At 39.8% G+C, this 18758-nt stretch overlaps 2 protein-coding genes across 3 annotated transcripts in view; both read right to left on the bottom strand.

Moving 5' to 3' along the window:
* Positions 1-10209: 10209 nt before the first annotated feature.
* MALT1 (MALT1 paracaspase) overlaps positions 10210-18758 on the bottom strand; it is a gene marked incomplete at both ends in the record, with an annotated part of 60246 nt that continues 51697 nt past the window's right edge. For both annotated transcript variants that reach the window (XM_079717255.1, XM_079717256.1), the window contains 4 exons: positions 10210-10650; positions 11708-11833; positions 12934-13091; positions 16893-17042. In XM_079717255.1, the coding sequence (XP_079573381.1) occupies positions 10210-10650; positions 11708-11833; positions 12934-13091; positions 16893-17042 (875 nt within the window). The remainder of the gene's footprint in view (positions 10651-11707; positions 11834-12933; positions 13092-16892; positions 17043-18758) is intronic.
* LOC307061786 (serine/threonine-protein kinase VRK1) lies at positions 15122-16361 on the bottom strand (the record flags this gene model as incomplete). Its single annotated transcript, XM_079717087.1, has 1 exon — positions 15122-16361. The coding sequence occupies one exon, from the start codon at positions 16359-16361 to the stop codon at positions 15171-15173; it is 1191 nt and encodes a 396-aa protein (XP_079573213.1). The 3' UTR covers positions 15122-15170.

Here is an 18758-nt window from a genome sequence, read left to right as displayed (position 1 = left end):
TGTTGAGCATAATACAGCAACATTTCTGAATTTAGGTCAACTCCTTAGGAAAGTTTTGGAATGTGACCTGTGACTTTCACACAGAGATGGTAAATTACCTTCTCTTTTAAGAATAATGTGTCAATATTTAGAAATTACTTTTCATGTTCTTAGAAGAGTGAAATATTAAGCCACTCTGTTAACACACATGTCGTCAAAAATCATACTTGGCTCTTTCTCTGCTGTGTTAGAAAAACACCAAGATCAAGGTATAAGATTCAAGATGCCATTCCTTCTGTTTTCCAAGTAGGATGGTTTCTTGCAAGCTTCATTCAAACAAAGATTTGTATCTTTTAGACACGATATTTAATACTCCATCAAATATGACCATTTAATGTCATTTAACGTTAGCCCACTTTTGCATTGATTCCGCATTTATTAGTCAACAAGGATTGTGTATCTCTTCATTATTGGGTAATAAGCAGCGGCACAGTGGAGAAAACAATGGGGTGTTCTGGGTCTTAGTCATCCTGCCCTTGCCACTTGGCTCTCCAGGCGAATTGAGAGATCTTGGGTCAACCTGATAATTTGTTTCCTCATCTATAAATTGCAAAGATGTTGAGAGTTAAATGAGACGCTGTGTGTAAAACATTTGTACCCAGCACACAGAAAGTGGCACGTCCCACCCCAGACTTATTTGCTTTCCTTCCTTTGCATAAATATTTATGCTCCCATGTCTTCATTCAATAATACTGATGAACCACTTATTCTACTAAAATAGTAGATGCAAATTGCCTTTTAAAAAGTCAGTTTTGGGGTGGGATAGTGAATAGAAAGGGAAATAGTTTGCTCAGAAAGGTGTGAATTTTGAAACTGAGGGTTAGATCCATTACACTTGTAACCGGCCTTCACTAATCAAGCTTGCTTTAGTGCCTGCTACGAAAACTTCTATGTCCTCCAAACAGCACGTAGCATAAACAATAAGATGTTTTTCCAGGAACTTGGAGTCAGCTGTGTCTAGTTGGAGCTGAGCTGGTTGAGACTGGTTAGGACCACCCACCCTCCAACTGGGCATGCGCGAGTGTCCGCTCAGTGACCTTTTGACGTCAGAGGGCCGAAAACTCCGCCCTCAGATCGTGCGAAGAGCCTCCATTTTTGAACGTGGAGAGAACGGCTGCTTCACCTCTTTCTTATTTCCAATCACCTTTCCCCACCCTCCCCGTGCCTCAGACCGCCCTGCTTCAATCTCATAAATACCCTGAGCCCCTGGCCTCTGGCGAGGCAGTGTTGAGGCTTGTTCCGCGGTCTCCTCGCTAGGCTGCCTCACGGAGAAACCCTCTTCCACAGACTTTGGGGTCTGGGCATTTTGGCTGCTTGGGCTTTGGGCAAGGGAATTGGGTTCAACAGCAAAAGCGGAGCAGTGACAAGGGACGGACTCCCCGTTGTACTGAGTTTTATCCTTCCGACAGACTTTACTTTCACCCCAGAAACAAGCGTAGCCTCCGGAAGAAAGCCAGCCTCTCTGTGCCTGTCCTGTGGCTAGAACCTCACTGTACGCCTCTCTGTTCCTCACTCTAAACCTCGCTCTCAGCCACAGCCCGCAGTCAGGTGACGGAGCTTAGCTGTTGGGAGTTGATAGCAGGCTGCGGGGAAGGAGGGCCAGTGGGGAAGCCTGGGGGAAAGTGGGCTGCTGTAGTGGATTGAAAGGCGTCCCCCAAGTTCATATGCACTTGGAACCTCAGAACGTGAGAGGGGCTAAGGTCTTTGCAGATATTAGTAGTTGAGGTCAAAAGATAAGGAAAGATAATTTCCTAGAGCCCAAAATAGGGTGTGGCCCCGGGGACACCCTGATTTCAGACTTCTGGCCTCCAGAACTGAGAATGTGTTGTTTTAAGTTAACCAGTTTGTAGTAATTTATTTCCGAAGTCCTAGGAAAAAGCCCTAGTTGCCAACGGTGTGTACAGGGAATTACCAGAAAACATTCTTGTCCACTTCTGCCTCAATCTTCTTCCAAAGCATCTCGGGACTTGGGGGAGGAGGGTGCCTTGGGGATGAGATGCGGATGGTGATTAGAGTTGTACGGAGGTAAGCAAACATAAAAAACAGGTGTTTGGCTTTATTTTCATTTAAGCAGGGCAGTAATCTTTAAAGTCAGGCTTTGAGTTTTCTAAGGTCCTTTCTTCTTAGGGTCTTACCTGCATAATCAGAAATCGGCAGTGTGTGAGGATGTGCACTAGGGGACCCGGCCCTCAGATGCTGGGACAAAAGGGCTGACGGAGTTGGGGCTCATGGGGGCACGTAATCCCAGCTCGAGTTCTCCTAACCTCGGGGTTGGGTTAGAACAAACCGAGGGAGACCGTGAGGCCGGGAGCTGTTTCCCTGCTTCCCTCCTGGGACTCGGGGCCTAGCCAGTCCCCACCCACCTACCAGAGGCTGCTTAGTGAGAGAGAACTGTTCTCTACTCATCCCCCAAACCACTACCTGACTGGGAGCTTCTGAGGAAGACGTGATCAGTGCCAGAGAAGAAGCATGAAGGGAATGCGTTTGCTCACGCGTACAAGAAGTCCTATGTGTGAATCTTCACCACAAGTACAAATACCAGCTCAGCATGTTGTTGCCTTCTTAGTTCCAAATCGGTGAGTCCTAGACATTTTCTTTCTTGTTTTTAACCTCTTCCCCCAATACCTTCAGCTTTCCAGAGGCTTCTTTGTGAACCATTCTTTTTCTGTCTACAAGGGGAAAGCTGCTTTCTGACGGCTCCATCAAGAGAGGCTCCTGAACTTCTAATCTGCATCTGCCCTTCCCATGCCCCCCCTGCCTCTGACTGCCTCCATCTTCAAAGTACAGGTGTTTAAACTTAACCCTTTGGTTGCATGTTGTAAATTCACAACCCTTTCCCCCCACCTTCAGTGCCTGGTGCCCATGGTACAACCACGCTGATGTCTTCTTTGGGGTTTGTATTGGGAACCTCATTTGCTCATAGATAAAACAAGAGACACTTCTTCTCAAAAGAGGACAGGTGGCTTCCATTTCAATCCAAAGATTGAGGCCAACAGCACCAAGTCATTAGCGGTGAAGAAGAGTTAGTTTAGTGGCAAGGACACATTAACCAAAGCACAGGACCTCGGGCAGGGTAGCGGGTAGATCAGTGTCTCGATAGAGTTAGACGAGAACCAGACTCTGAGGGGATGGACAAACCCTTCCTGCCGCTGTTGGCAAAGGGACACGGGACCAAGAACAGACTGGTTGGATGTCCACTCCTTTGACCTATTTTTGAGCACCTACGATGTGCCTTGCACCACGAGGAGTAAGACTAACCCTGTCCTCCCCTCATGGATCTCACTGTCCAGGGAACTTTGCGTCTCCTGCTGAAGAAGCTGTCTCTGAATCTAATCGGGTAACTGTTACAGCCGGCTGGGTAACTGTGCCCTCCTGGAACTGTACTCTCTCGAGCCGCTTAAGACTGGTTAGGGCCACTGACCCTCCAGTTGCGCGTGTGTGAATGTCCTCTTGGTGACCTTTTGACATCAGAGAGCCGAGAACTCTACCCTCTGATCGTGCTGGTGCTACCATTTTCTCAACACTCTTCCTGTGAAGAAGCCTAGTTGCACCTGCACAGAATGACGACTACCTCACCTTTTTCTTGTCTCAGATCACCTTTCCCCACTCTCCCTCAGTTTTATCCCAAAAAGCCCCTTGCCTTCCAGGAGGCAGATTTGAGATTAGTTCTCCCGTCTCCTTGCTTGGTTGCCTTGTGAAGAAACCCTTTCTCTGCTGCAGACCTTGGTGTTTCAGGGTTGACTTGCTGTGCTTTGAGCAACGAACCCTGGTTTGGTAATATTTTCTTGCAATATATGCAAACTCATCCAAAAGTATTTTTGAATATGTGATTAGTTTTAAAAATTACTTGCAAATGTTCACTTAGCCATGATGGAATGATAAGGCCTGGAGGTACTGTCCCATCTTAAACAACCAGAATACCAGACAAAATACAAGTAACAGTAGTTTTTAGTTACTGGACAAGGAGCACAGGACGGTGATCCCTGAGGGAAGGGAGACAAACAAGATAAGCCCTCGGTTCCTGGCGGTCAGGCCACAGCAGAGGGAGGTTCTGGAATCCTAAGTGTCATCTTGACAGTGTGTTACCAAGAATTTTCTTTTTAGGCAATACACACCTAAGTATTTACGTAGGGGCTAAAGGGTTGCTTTCGAACAGCTCAGGAAAAAATGTCATACATATATGTATATAGATATACATACAAACATATACATTTGAGAAAAAATGATACAATATGGGAAAATGTTAGTATTTAGAGAATCAGGGTGATGGAAATATGGGAATTCTTTATTAGTTTTGCAACTTTTCTCTTGAGTTTGGAAACATCTCAATTTTAAAATTTAAAAAAGCACCTATGTATGAATTACTCATGACATCAAAAACCACATGAGAGAACTTCCCTGGTGGCGCAGTGGTTAAGAATCTGCCTGCCAATGCAGGGGACACAGGTTTGAGCCCTGGTCCGGGAAGATTCCACATGCTGCACAGCAGCTAAGCCCGTGTGCCACAACTACTGAAGCCCGAGCACTTAGAGCCTGTGCTCTGCAACAAGAGAAGCCACTGCAATGAGAAGCCTGCGCACGCACCCCAACAAAGAGTAGCCCCTGCTCGCTGCAACTAGAGAAAGCCCGTGTGCAGTAACAAAGACCCAATGCAGTGAAAACTAAATAAACTTACCAAAAAAACCCCTAGATGAGAGCCTTTGCATTTTTAAACTTGATTGCATTTATGAAAAATTGTGTTCAAAAACATTTATTGATGCTCAATATTAAACAATATATTTTATTTTTTTTGTGGTACGCAGGCCTCTCACCACTGTGGCCTCTCCTGTTGCGGAGCACAGGCTCCAGATGCGCAGGCTCAGCGGCCATGGCTCACGGGCCCAGCCGCTCAGCGGCATGTGGGATCTTCCCGGACCAGGGCATGAACCCGCATCCCCTGCATCGGCAGGCGGACTCTCAACCACTGCGCCACCAGGGAAGCCCCCTAAACAATATGTTTTACAACTATAGTTGTTCTCTGTATAAAAACTGGAAAATACAGGTAAGCAAAGACAATCCCACCAATTAGAAACACTGCTAATCAAATTGTTTTTGTGTGTAAAGTACTTTATGTAACATTAACGGCTGGGGACGTTCAATTTCCATACTTTTTGAAAAGTGAATTTGGAGTGAACAAAATTCAGTTGCAACTTACTTTAGAAGCCAACATGCATTGCCAATACTATGAAAAGTGCATTGTAGGAAGTACCTTAATAACAAATACTACGCCCTGTGTAGGGACTGGTATGATTTTGAGAATGCCAGATTTGGAGAATGATGATCCTTTTCAAAAAGCTGGCACTTTACAGGAATTTCTTGAGTATTGCCAACCCTGTAAAGTATTATAAGCCCTATGATATTATATCATCATCCCTGTTTTACAGATAAAGAAATAGAAAAAGCATACACAAGATCAATAACACACTTTAAGTCACACCACTTGGAGCGGACTCAGACTTTAGTAAAGCCAAACTTTGTGTCTGCTGAAATATTTTTAATGCTGTCAAACAGAAAAAAAAATTACATTTATACAAACATTATTTCTGGGTATATTTTTCTTTACTAACAGCTTATCAATATGATAAATATGTCATATAATTCAAGGGCAAGTATTGAAAACTTATTGTGGTTGGACCTGGATAAAATTCACAATGTTGGGCTTCCCTGGTGGCGCAGTGGTTGAGAGTCCGCCTGCCGATGCAGGGGACATGGGTTCGTGCCCCGGTCCGGGAGGATCCCACGTGCCGCGGTGCGGCTGGGCCCGTGAGCCATGGCCGCTGAGCCTGCGTGTCTGGAGCCTGTGCTCCGCAATGGGAGAGGCCACAACAGTGAGAGGCCCACGTACCACAAAAAAAAAAAAAAAATTCACAATGTTAAGCTAGAAAAACAGGTTGAAATACATGAAAGTAATGTGTAAATCCTGAGTTTTTAGCAACAGTTGGTAGTTGAAAGCAACAGCATACAAATACCAGGGGAACGTTTAAACAACAGGAAACAACTTAAAATTTATTGGGCCTTAAAAAAAAAAAAATCAGATCTCATCCTGACACTGAACTTGTGCAGATCTATGTGTCAATATATCAGTTATCTGAGCTATGGATACATAATTGAATTTCTTGAGTTTGACGAGTTGAAAAAAATTGTGATTACTGAGACCACTTCATTGTTGCTTCATGTGCAAGTTAGATTTGGAGATCAAGGAAAAACAAAAGGTCTAAATGCCCCTTTTCAGTATTCTTTAAAGACTTTCTTTCCTAAGGCTATACCTCTATTTACCTGTTCACCTCTGGATGAACAACACTTTAATGTTTTACATTCAAATGATCCCATGTATTGAGGTTTGATTTTTCTTTTATTAGAAAACATGTAACTTATAATTTTTATAATTTTTAAAGTTACTTTCCAGAAAATACCTTCTTCAGAATCAAGTACTAGCTTTGGATTTAGTGAGACTTTACTCTCCTAATCTCTTCCTTACATTGTTATTGGTATGGATAGGTTACCTTTCCTAAATTCCACTGATGTATATAAAAAAAATCCTATGCTAAGATTACAAAGCAATTGGTGTGAGAGATGCAAGTAAAATAAAAGCATGGCTGATGGAAAAGATGGAAAAAATGCACCATTCTTATTTTTTTAATGTTTTAAAATTATAAATACATGCTTGGTTTAAAAATTCAAATATACAGAAAAATATAAAGTGAAAGGAAAAAAGTCCCTTTACCCTACCTAACTTCTAGCCCCATTCTCTACAGCTGTGCAGTTGAATATGGAAGCCCCTAACTATATGTAGCTATTTAAATTAAAACCAAAATTTAAAAAAAGTTCCTCACACCAGCTATATTGCAACTCCTCAGTGACCACACGGGACTAGAAGGTATCATATTGGAGAGTGAAGATATACAAGATTTCCATCATTACAGAAAGTCCATTGGTTACTGCTTCACAGAAACCATAATTAAGGACTAGCATATAAAAGGCTCATTATTATGAGTTATGGTTTCTTTATATATTCCAGATACAAACCCCTTATCAGATGTGATTTTCAAAAATTTTCTCTCATTCTGTGGGTTGTCTTTTTCCTTTCTTGATGGTGTCCTTTAAAGCACAAAAGTTCATTTTGATTAAGTCCAATTTATTTTTTTCCCCTTGTTTGTACTTTTGGTGCTGTATCTAAGAAGCTGTTGGTTAGCCCAAGGTCACAAAGATTTACTTCTATGTTTTCCTGTAAGAGTTTTATAGTTTTAGCTCTTATTTAGGTGTATGATCCATTTTGAGTTAAAATTTGTGTATGGAATAAGGAAGGGATAGCCTTCCTTATACCATAAGTGGCTATCCAGGGATAGCCACTGGATAGCATGTGGCTATCCAGTTGTCCTTGGATCATTTGTTGAAAAGACTACTCTTCCTCACTGAATGGTATTGGCACCCATACCAAATATCAATTGATCATAAAATGTATGGGTTTATTTCTGGACTGTTATATTTTATATTCCTTTGTAATATCTATCCTGTTTTGATTACTATAGCTTTGTAATAAGTTTTAAAATTGGTTAAGTGTGAATCTTCCCACTTTGTTCTCTTTCAAGATTATTTTGGGTATTGTGGGTTTCTTGCATTTCCATGTGAATTTTATCAGCTTATCAATTTCTGTAAAAAAGCCAGCTGGAATTTTAATGGGAATTGCATTGAATCTGTAGACCAATTTGGGGAGCATTGCCATCTAAACAGTGTTAAGTCTTCCAATCCACCAACAAAGATGTCTTTCCATTTATTTACATCTTCTTTAATTTCTTTCAACAATGTTCTGTAGTTTTGTTTTATTCATCTAACGCTATTATAAACAGGAGTAAAAAAAATCTCAATTTTAGAACGTCCATTGCTAGTATAGAAATAAAACTGATTTTTGTATGATCTTTGTATCTATCCTGCAACCTGTTGAACTCATTAGTTTTGAAATGAATTCCTTACAATTTTCTATATACAACAAGATCATGTCATCTCTGAATACATATAGTCTTACTTCTTTTCCAATATGGTTGCCCTTTCTTTTTCTTACCTAATTGCCCTGGCTACTGCCTCAAGTACAGTGTTGAATAGAAGTGGTGAGAATGAAAATCCTTATTTCTGATCTTAGGGGGAAAGCAGTCAGTATTCAGTCTGTCACCATTAAGTATGATGTTTAAGTAGGTGTGGTTTTTTGGTAGATGCCCTTTATCATCCTGAGGACGTTCCCCTTTTATTTCTAGTTTCTTGAGTATTTTTATCATGAAAGGGTGCTGAATTTTATCAAATGCTTTTTCTGTATACATTAAGACAATGTGGTAATTTTGATCTTTAGGGACATGATCCTCATTCATAATTCTGTGTTTGTAAATTTGCCAATTTACTTATTTAAAATTTATTTATAACCCTAAAGTCAATACTTGCAGCACTTTTATGACCATTCATGGACATGTGCAGACTGGTGAAAAAAACTGAGTTCCTTGAGGTGCAAGTTCTCAGCTGAGGTCAAACAAGGCAATGCTTTGCCTTTTTGTTTCAGCTCTCCTGCAGAGATGACCAGAGGATGGAGAAGGCATGGGGAAAGGCAGTATAGTGCAAGAAGCTCTGGCTCTGGGGCCAGTTGGATGGGTCTGAATCCCAAGTCTGGCCCATTAGTTGGGTGGCCTCAGGCAAGTCACTTAATACTTCTGAACCTCATTTTGTCTCTTATAAAATAAATAGACTCTACCAGGATAAATTGTTTTTAGGATTTAAGGTTACAGTCTATTTGAGATACGTATATGTGTAAAACACACACATTTCCCCTAGGAGCAATGGCTCTGTATTCACTAATTCAGTATTCATAGTGACATTATAGAATATAACTATTGTGAATAACAAGATAATTTACACATTATGTTTAATTTTGGATGTTAAACCCACCTTGCATTCCTGGGATAAATTTCACTTGGTCATGGTGTATGACCCTTTTTATATTTTGCTAGTATTTTGTTGATGATTTTTTGTGTCTATAGTCATAATAGATACTGCTCTGTAGTTTTCTTGCAATGTCTCTGGTTTTGTATTAGGGTAATACTGGACTCAAAAGATTGAGTTGGGAAGTGTTCTCCTATTTTTGGAAGAAGTTTGCAAAGGATTGGTGCTACTTCTTTAAAAAATGTCTGGTAGACTACAGCAGTGAAGACATCTGGGCCTGGGATTTTCTTTGTGGGATGTTTTAAAATTACTAATTCAACCTTTTTATTGCCAGCTGCTTTTTAAACTTGCTTTTAGGTAGAACCAAAGGTGACTGTCTCCTAAGGCCAGTAAAATGAGAAAATACACCTTATTAAGGAAGACATGTCCAATATTTGTAAGATTCAGGTAAACAGCTACCAAGGTCATCCAGTAGCAAAATTATCCTGCTGTCTAGGGCTTTAACATAGACAAACATCTTGTCACTTCTCACGTGCTTTCATGACCTTAAGAAATTTCAGCCTGTTATACATAAGATTTATATACAAACCTCTTAACTGGCATTTGCAGCAAAGTCCTATAATCACAAACTAAAGTTCATACATTTCTAGATTATATACAGATATCCATATTTATATATCTTTAAATCTATCTACCAAAATACTACCTGTCTCAGAACCTGTCAGGAAGGCAGTGTGTAGTGGAATAAACACTGGAATAGAAGCCTGGAGGTCTCAGCTCTAACTTAAACAAGATGCCTCAGTCTGTTTCTCCCACTGTTAAAATTAGGTTAAGCCTGATGATCACCAAGGTACATTTTCTGGCTCTAAAAATACAACGACTTATTCCACAGTAATGCCATTCCCACTGTTCTTACTTCAGAGTGGTCAAAATGAAAACATTTTTGTTATATACACATAAACATATACACATCCATACTTCATACTTACAGAACAAATCAACCAATTCACAGAATCTTAAAAGAGGAAGTCCGTAGTTAAATAATATAATTCCAGTATCTCAAAGTCCTGAGTTTACCATGAAACAGCTGTTACTAATTTTTTCTTTCCACACGTATATATATTTGCTTTTCCCCAATACCTCACTTTATGTTAAGTACTGTTGGATGAGACATCTATTAATTATGATAACTTTCAAAAACAAAAAAGGTCACTTTTCAGAAATTCTGAGCCCATCAGAGAAACCGAATGGTATTTCATCAGTTGTCTCTACTGGCACATTGCTTCTGCCAAACTGACATGAATAATGGTGGGTATGATGACTTGAAATAAATGCATCTGCAGTCCGGCTGCAACGACAACTATCTGATGGCATCACATTACTTGAGTTACTAAGATGTGAATGGTAAACACCACAGAATGAGTCTTGAGATGAACGATAATGGCCAGCTCCCACGGACACGGCTGTTGAGCTCTGGTAAGGGCTGTTACACATAACACAAGTTTGGAAGCAAGTCTTCCTTCCGGAGCCTCGGTGAATGTCTAGTTTAGCGATGAGAGGTTTTCCGACATTCACTTCCTGCTTTTCCTCTACAGTATCTTCCAATCCTGAGTACTGATATGATAAACACACTGTGAAGACTAGATGTTCCTGAAAACGAAAAGAAAAGGTTTGTTATCTTCATCAACCCTGAAAGTATATCAATCTTAGACTCGCATTCACACACATACATACAGACAAAACCAAACAACAACAACAAAAACCCAGTCTCACTCCTGTTTCCCAGGTTCCAGACCCTCAAGGTATCCTTTACACATTCCCTATACTAAGAAAGGCCGGCTAGAATTAGCTTCCTTTTCCCTCATTCAATACTTTGAATTAGTATAGTCAAAATCATAGAGATCTGGTATTGTATTCCTGATGAACAGGGAAAAGGTATTTTCCAAGCAGTGGGGCTTGGGAAACTATCTTTCCCTATTACTGGAGATGGGGAATTATCTTTTAATGAAACAATAACTGGCTTTGCATCTAGGTCAAAATTTTGTTTAGCTGTTTTAAAAATACTACAGAATAATCACAATCATAGGTGGAGAAGTATAATTGAATCAGATAATGGACAGAAGTTCAAAGATACAAGGAGAGTGTAAGTAGATTAGCCATGAACGGGGCGACAGCAGGTTTATGACTGTCCTCCCATGACTGTCAATAGTGCTCACTTCATTCCCCAAGTTTTGGCTGTAAATAAAAACTCAGGTTGGCAAGAATTTGGTTCTATTAGAAAGCTCAACCCTATAGACCATGTACCATGTAGTTTCTGATTTAAGGTCAATGAGAGATGAAAAGAGATCAAAATAAATTCCAATTCTAATTTGTTACGTTTTGTAGAAAGTCAGAAATAGGAAATGCTTAACTGAAAATGCTAAGATATTTATATTTAGTAGACTATGCTTTTTGTCTCTAACTTTTTAACACCGTGGAGGGTAATTACTTGCATCCTCACACACAAATCCTCAGGCCGTTATCAGGGACAGAATACAACATGCAGAAGGTCACTGAGACTTGCTGCACAGCCACCCGTTCACTCTACCTCAACTTAATACGCAAAGTGGCAGCACATCTATGGACCAATTCAAGGTTCACAGGCAAAAATGCATTTTCACTTTCATAAAGTTTTCCCTTAGTAGTTATAGACAGGAAAAGTAATAACCTTTAATTTTTGCAGTGAGCTGAGTCTAGTATAGAGGCAATGCTTGGGGAGATCCTTTGATACTAAATAGCTCCCAGTTTCTTCGGGCGTCCCTTTATTTGCATCTTTTGGATCAATATCTAGGTCCTGTGAAAATCAGCAAATGTTATTAATGAAATCAATGGAAGTCACAACATCATCTGACCATAAAACATCTTAACAGGTACTGCTCTCTGATGAACTGTGGTCAGAGTAGGTAATCCCTTACCTAGGGCTAGAGATGCAATGAAAATAACATTCTAGAGTAAATTCTAAATTCCTCACCGATACACTTAAGAAGTGAGCTCTGAAAGGACAGTTACTTTCAAACTATTCCTACAAACACTTCTAAGTGTCCTCAAGTTTCCTTTTAAGTTCGAGCCCCATTAGTGTTTGATTCCTGGATTCTCTCCTTCCTTATTCATCACTTTTGGGAAGGTGCAGGGGGATTTATGTGATTTGTATGTTTAAGAGGAATAAGTAGACATGCCAAAGGCAGCTTTCCCCTTTTTTCTTTTAGAGGCAACGGCTGTCGAGAGCAGGGGATCTACTCTGTGACTCTATAGAGAGCAGCCCTCAGGCTCCGCCTGCCCGGTGCCCGGGGGCCAACCCTGGTCCAGAGCTGCCGGGACTGGTGCACAGACCTGTCTAATTCTGGGGGTCACACTGAGCAAATGTCCTCCATGAAGGCTTTATCAGAAGCAAAGGAGATGTTTTGGATTGTTTCCCTTACTCCGTGCTTACGTCTCAATTTACTACAACTATGTAGGAAAGAGGGATATTGTTTAGTGGCTTCCTTAGGCCAATACGAAATAAATGTTTTGGAAAGAACTAGGTTTCTATTCTTCCAATATACTACTATAGCTTGGCAAATATGACTTACACTGTTGTAGTAACTTTTTTGGAAACGTTTTTAAAAGGAAGTTATTCTGGACATATGTATAGCACATTTTATTCCTTCATATTTGATATCCTATTTAGGGTAAGGGAAATTAAAGCCTTCTTTTCTGGGTGAACTTCAGACATTCCTAAACTTAACATATTTAAGGTATTTTGGCAATTTTTAAATATTACGACTATCATGATGCGAATATTTTTTTAAGTGTAATATATATATATATTGCCTTTACATTTATCAACTTTTAAGTTTTCAAAAACTTAGTTGTAAGGATATATCATTATATTTTAAATAGAAGAAAAAGACTTACAAGTGGAAAATCGGTAACATAGGCATCGCACATTAGTATATCAGGTGGTTTGTGGACTATACTTGTATAGATTATCATGACGTTGGAAAACTCAGCTGCAAATCCTAATTGAATCTGAACACCACATTGAAATTTGAGACACATACTTTCTGGAAGTTCTGAAAAAACAATTTATAAATATTTAAAGAATGCTTCATAAGTTTTCTGATGTTAAGTGGCAAACAAATATTCTTTATGAGGCAAAATACAATTAGAGCTATTTTTGCTGCTTAAAAATGTTATACAACTAACATTGTTTAAAGACACACACACACTTAAAAAAAAGAGTGCAATATTCTACTGGTCAAGGAAGTATCTTTTGTTTTCTATTTTCTTACAGCTCTTGTCCCTCTGCATACATAATTTTTATAGTGGTAATCAAAAGTATACATACAATTGTAGATATATTTTCACTGTTTCCTTACTCTTCATGAAAATACTTTTAAATAAACTACTCAGTGACATTATGCTTCATCTTTAACAATTCTGCTTTTTTTTTTTTTAATGAATTTACTTATTTATTTTTGGCTGTGTTGGGTCTTTGTTGCTGAGCATGGGCTTTCTCTAGTTGCGGCGAGTGGGGTTACTCTTCGTTGCGGTGCGCGGGCTTCTCGTTGCAGTGGCTTCTCTTTGTTGCGGAGCACGGGCTCTAGGCACGCGGGCTTCAGTAGTTGTGGCATGCGGGCTCAGTAGTTGTGGCGCATGAGCTTAGTTGCTCCGTGGCATGTGGGATCTTCCCAGACCAGGGCTCGAACTCGTGTCCCCTGCATTGGCAGGAGGATTCTTAACCACTGCGCCACCATGGAAGTCCCTATTTGACCTTTTAATTTCATTTTATGGAAGGTTTTGTTTACGGTTGCTCTTAACTGTGATTTTTGTTGTTGTTTTAGAGCTTTTTTAAAGAAAAAGAATTTTAACTACTTATCCAATTATCTGGAATGCCAAGATAATATATTTATGGCATTTTGCATTTTAATGTGCTTCAATGTGTTAATTTACCAAAAATATATCTTAGAGAACAGACTGTTACGAAAAAAAAGACATTATATAGGAGTTCAACAAATACAAATACAGTTAATTTTCAGTTATCACTTAATAATGTATCCACAGCATAGATATTTGGGATTCATAGAAGATTCAACCAACCATTATTTCAGCCAATAATTTAAACTTACTTTTTCACTAAATCACATAGAATTACCAGAGGTGATTAAGTTGCAGATGATTTCTGCCTCACCTTCTTTCTCTTGCTCACCCACCCACGGATTCAAATGTCCAGGAGACAATGCTCAGTTATGCTCAGTAATATTTATAAGCATTCAGTATTTGCTGACCATCACGTTTGTGTCTTTACATGTGATTTCATTCAATATCAACAACCCTATCAAGTAAGCACTACTTCTTGTCCCCATTTTACAGATAACATGTTTATCAAGTAGGGGACTGTCTGATTTTTGAAATGGCACATTTCAACATCTCACAATATAGGAGAATCTAAGGGATTGTATGTTAGACAAATTGAAAATAGTTGTGTTTTTTTTTGAGGTACGCGGGCCTCTCACTGTTGTGGCCTCTCCCGTTGCGGAGCACAGGCTCCGGACGCGCAGGCTCAGCGGCCATGGCTCACGGGCCCAGCCGCTCCGCGGCATGTGAGATCTTCCCGGACTGGGGCACGAACCCGTGTCCCCTGCATCAGCAGGCGGACTCTCAACCACTGCACCACCAGGGAAGCCCTTGAAAATAGTTTTTTTTTTTTTTTTTTTTTTATGCCCACAACAAATTGTGTATTTGTATCAAGCAAAAAGAGACCTTTATTTTAAGTTGTGTATTTCCTTAAAAGTAAGGAGTTTGCCAAACAGTTTATACACTCTAGGAAATATACAACGATTAGAAAAGTGCATGTCATAGTAATATTTCTTATATGTACCCCAGAACCTCAAACACACAGCATGGGACAGCTTAAAGGGTATAACCTTAATACTGTGAAATTTTATAAATTAGGCTTGAGTAAATTCTACAAAGTATTTAATAAAAAAGAGTCTGCTTTTCAAAGACATAGGTACTTCATTGTTTCTCCCACTCCACAAGACTCACATGAAAATAAAACACTTAATACAGAAAAAGAGGAAAAAGTGAAATGAAAGGAGGAAAGAGTCAAATGAAAGGAAGAAAAGAAAAACTGGTTCACAATATTTGATTTACTTCTGGACTCTCTTCCTGGTTTTCGAACGGGTTTGTATGGCCTCTTCTGCCTGTGTATCTGAGCATTCCATATCTTCAACACCAGGTTGTGTGCTCTGGTCTATTTCTTTCTTTCTCTTCTTTGTTATTGTCTTTGCTTTCAAACTTCCGTTCTCCACGACACTGAGGTCCAGCTTGCTGTCCTCCTTACTTCCTATAGCTTTCAGTCCTTGCAAAAGAATATCTCGTAACTTTTGATAAAGAGGTTTTTCGGCATAATCCAGTAACTTCACTGTTTCCATGTACTTAGCAATTTCATCTGGCTTGTTCTTCTCAGGAAAACATTTGTCCATCAAACCTGCGATATTTTCTCTGTATCTAATTTTGGAATCTCTAACATAGTTGGGATCTTTCAAATTATCCTCCCAAGGAAGATGGCCACTAAGCCACTGGATCATGCAATAACCAAGGATTTCCAAGTCACCACGTCTTGATGGGGCCACACCGTTGTGCGCATCGATGCTGGTGAATTCAATCGTGCCATCGTGACATTTTTTGGGGTCTTCTTTGTATTCTTTATGAATTCCTTCTGGGCAGTACCGATAAGCAAGGCCATAATCTACCAAGTACACCTGGTCAGGATTCTTGTAGCTGAGAAGAAGATTTGAGGCCTTGATATCTCCGTGTACGTACTCATGCTCATGAATATATTCCAGAATATCCAGAATTCTTAAGCTTAGCTGCAAGACAGTTTTCCGAGAAAACCTTTTGGCATTTGCTTCATATATTTTCTGAAGGTCACTCCCAAAGCGATCCATTATCATAAACCTGTAACTTTTTCCATTTTTGTCATGTAGACCAGACCCCCAATACTTAGGGACACCCAAGTACTTCAGGTTATGGGTACGAATCCATTTCTGAATTTGTTCTGGTTTGGCAGCTCGCTGGTAGAACTTTAATTCAGTAAAAAGAGGTCCATTGTCACTGGGTTCCACTTTTACAACACAGGGTGCATCGCTGCCCACCGATTTTGAAGAATTCACATCAGCAAGATATATACAACCAAAGCCTCCTTGGCCAATGGGTGATCCCAGTTTCCATTCCTTTCTGTTCATGTCAGTGATTATCTCCCCGGCTGCAAAATGTTCTGCAAGACGTCTCTTTGCAGGGCCCTGTCTTCCAGCTTGAGCTGCTTTTACACGAGGCATTTTCAATGCCGTCCAGAACCGGCAACTGAGCCTGGGGGACCGGCCTGGCCGGTGCAGGCAGCCCAGGGCCGCAGCGGGGCCTGAGGGAGCCCCGGCGGGAGAGGACGCCAGCTGTGCGCCGTCCGCAGACCACTGCGCCGCCCAAGGTCACGGCCGCCCGGCCGTCCCGCGCCGGCCCAGTCCCCGGCCTCCCCCTCCGCGGTGCCCGCTCGGCGCGTGGCCGCCCTACCCCCAGCTGCAGACCCGTCGCCTTCCCCCTTGAAAATAGTTTTAAAGATAGAATTTAAGAATGATCATTTTAATTTTATCAAAGGTGAAAATAATGGGTTAATTTAATATTTCCAACATCAAATAAATCAGTGTAATATCTATAACTGAAACCTTTGCTTAGTCTTGGGTTTACTCACTAGACTAAAATATTTTCCTTACAAAATTCGGAGGAAAGCTGTATATTCAGAAGGAAAAACACTTTACGATTTTATATAAACATATTATATAGAAATAGCTCATAGGAAATAGACTTTACTGTACCATGTGCCTTGGCCCACTGGAGATTCCGCACCAGAGATTCTGCAGAATGTGCTGTTCCCTGGATTGGGTCAGTAAGTGCTCTCTTTTCAGATAAGCTACTTCGAATCTCTAGAGCCTGTTTGCCTTTGGTAAGGTGACATTTACCCATATCTAAAAGATAAGAAGTGAATGTAAGTTTTAAGACCACATCCTTTCATTTAGACCAAGAACTCTCCTACAAATCACGCTATATCCTCAATATCACTTATTCACTCAACAGATATTTACCAAGCACCTACTATGTGCTAGGCATGGTTCCAGGTGCTAGGGATATAGCAGTGAGCAAACAGGTAAAAATACTGGACCAGCTCACTTCTAAAGGCCCCTTTCTAGCTTTTATCTTCTATAATTCTATTAATGAATCCCCAATATTTTAAGCCTTGAAATTCACAAAGAGCTGAAAGTATATTTCTTTACTGTATGGGCAGTCATAATTTTATGTCTATACTCTGTTGAGAAATCCATTCTCAACATGATAAACAAATACATTCTCATAATAAATGATGACACAGCTATGAGCAAGTTAAAATATCATGCTGTCTTACCTACCTAAGACTTATTTTTAAAAAAGGAAATAATGTGTTAAAACTACCAATATGTTAAAGCACCATCACTGTCCTCCCCCAACTCAAAGTAGCCAAAGGACTCTGTATATTCTTAGGCAGATTTTAATTTTCACTCATGTAGATATTGGTAAATAGTACGTGCGAACGTTTTAGATTTTGTGCTTAACAAAAATGTTACACACATATTTTTGTAATACTATTTTCATTCAACATAATTTAGAGACTTAGGAATAGGAACAAATCTCTTTAAATTTATAAAACCAGATATTCTTTTATATGAATACATTACAATAAATGTATCCCATTTCTGTATACATTAATAAAAATAAATTAATATCTGTCTTGGGAAAGTAGTGACTTATCTGGGAAAAACAGACATAAAACTCTAAGACTTTATCCCTTTTGCTCACAAAGAGATTCCAAATGTTTTTCTTTCACCAATAGTAAGGTCAGAGAGAGAGAGAGAGAGAGTGTGATTTTATATATATGATTATTATATAAACACACACACACACACACACACACACACACAGAATGGGAGGGAGGAATATATCAAACAGTTGAGAACTAAGTTATATCAACATATTGGGGGTTGGGGGGGAGCCTAAGGGTCGTGAGCATATATAAAATTATATTGTTGTAGGAGAGAAGATATAGAAATCAGTTTTTTAAAAGATGAAAAAGGAAGAATGAGCCAAATAAATTAAATGGCTAAAACAGATACGAAAAGCCTACGGTAAATGTAGTTGAACTAAATTTTCTAGTTGAAGGAAAAAGATTATCACGTTGGATTTAAATTCATTGATTCTAAATGTGAAAATATTAGAAGCATTCCGTTTAAAATCAGAAATGAGGCAAGAATGTCTACCACTACTACTTTCACTCAACAGTGTCTCAGAGGTCCTAGCTAGTGCGACATCAAGAACATATCAGAATTCCTCTAAATCAGTAAGAAAAGCAAAAACACCACAATAGAAAAATGGACCGAGGACACGAGCAGATTTTCATAAGAAGACATACGTATTGCCCTTAAAAACATGTTCAATATCACTAACAATCAGGGAAACCCAAATCAAAACCACAACGAGATAGTATTTAACACATCTGATTGGCAAAAATAAAAAAGTCTGACATATGAAGTGATGTGCGGATTTACACGACCTCTTGTATATTACGGGGAAGAGGGTAAGTGTAGATTGGTGCAACCACTTTGCAAAACGGTTTGGCATTATTTCTTAAAATCGAATACTGACATACCCCA

The sequence above is a fragment of the Hyperoodon ampullatus genome, assembly GCF_949752795.1.
Source record: "Hyperoodon ampullatus genome assembly, chromosome: 13".
In the NCBI taxonomy this organism is placed as follows: domain Eukaryota; kingdom Metazoa; phylum Chordata; class Mammalia; order Artiodactyla; family Ziphiidae; genus Hyperoodon; species Hyperoodon ampullatus.
Note: the sequence above shows the minus strand (reverse complement) of the source record. Positions and strands in the feature narration are given on the sequence as shown.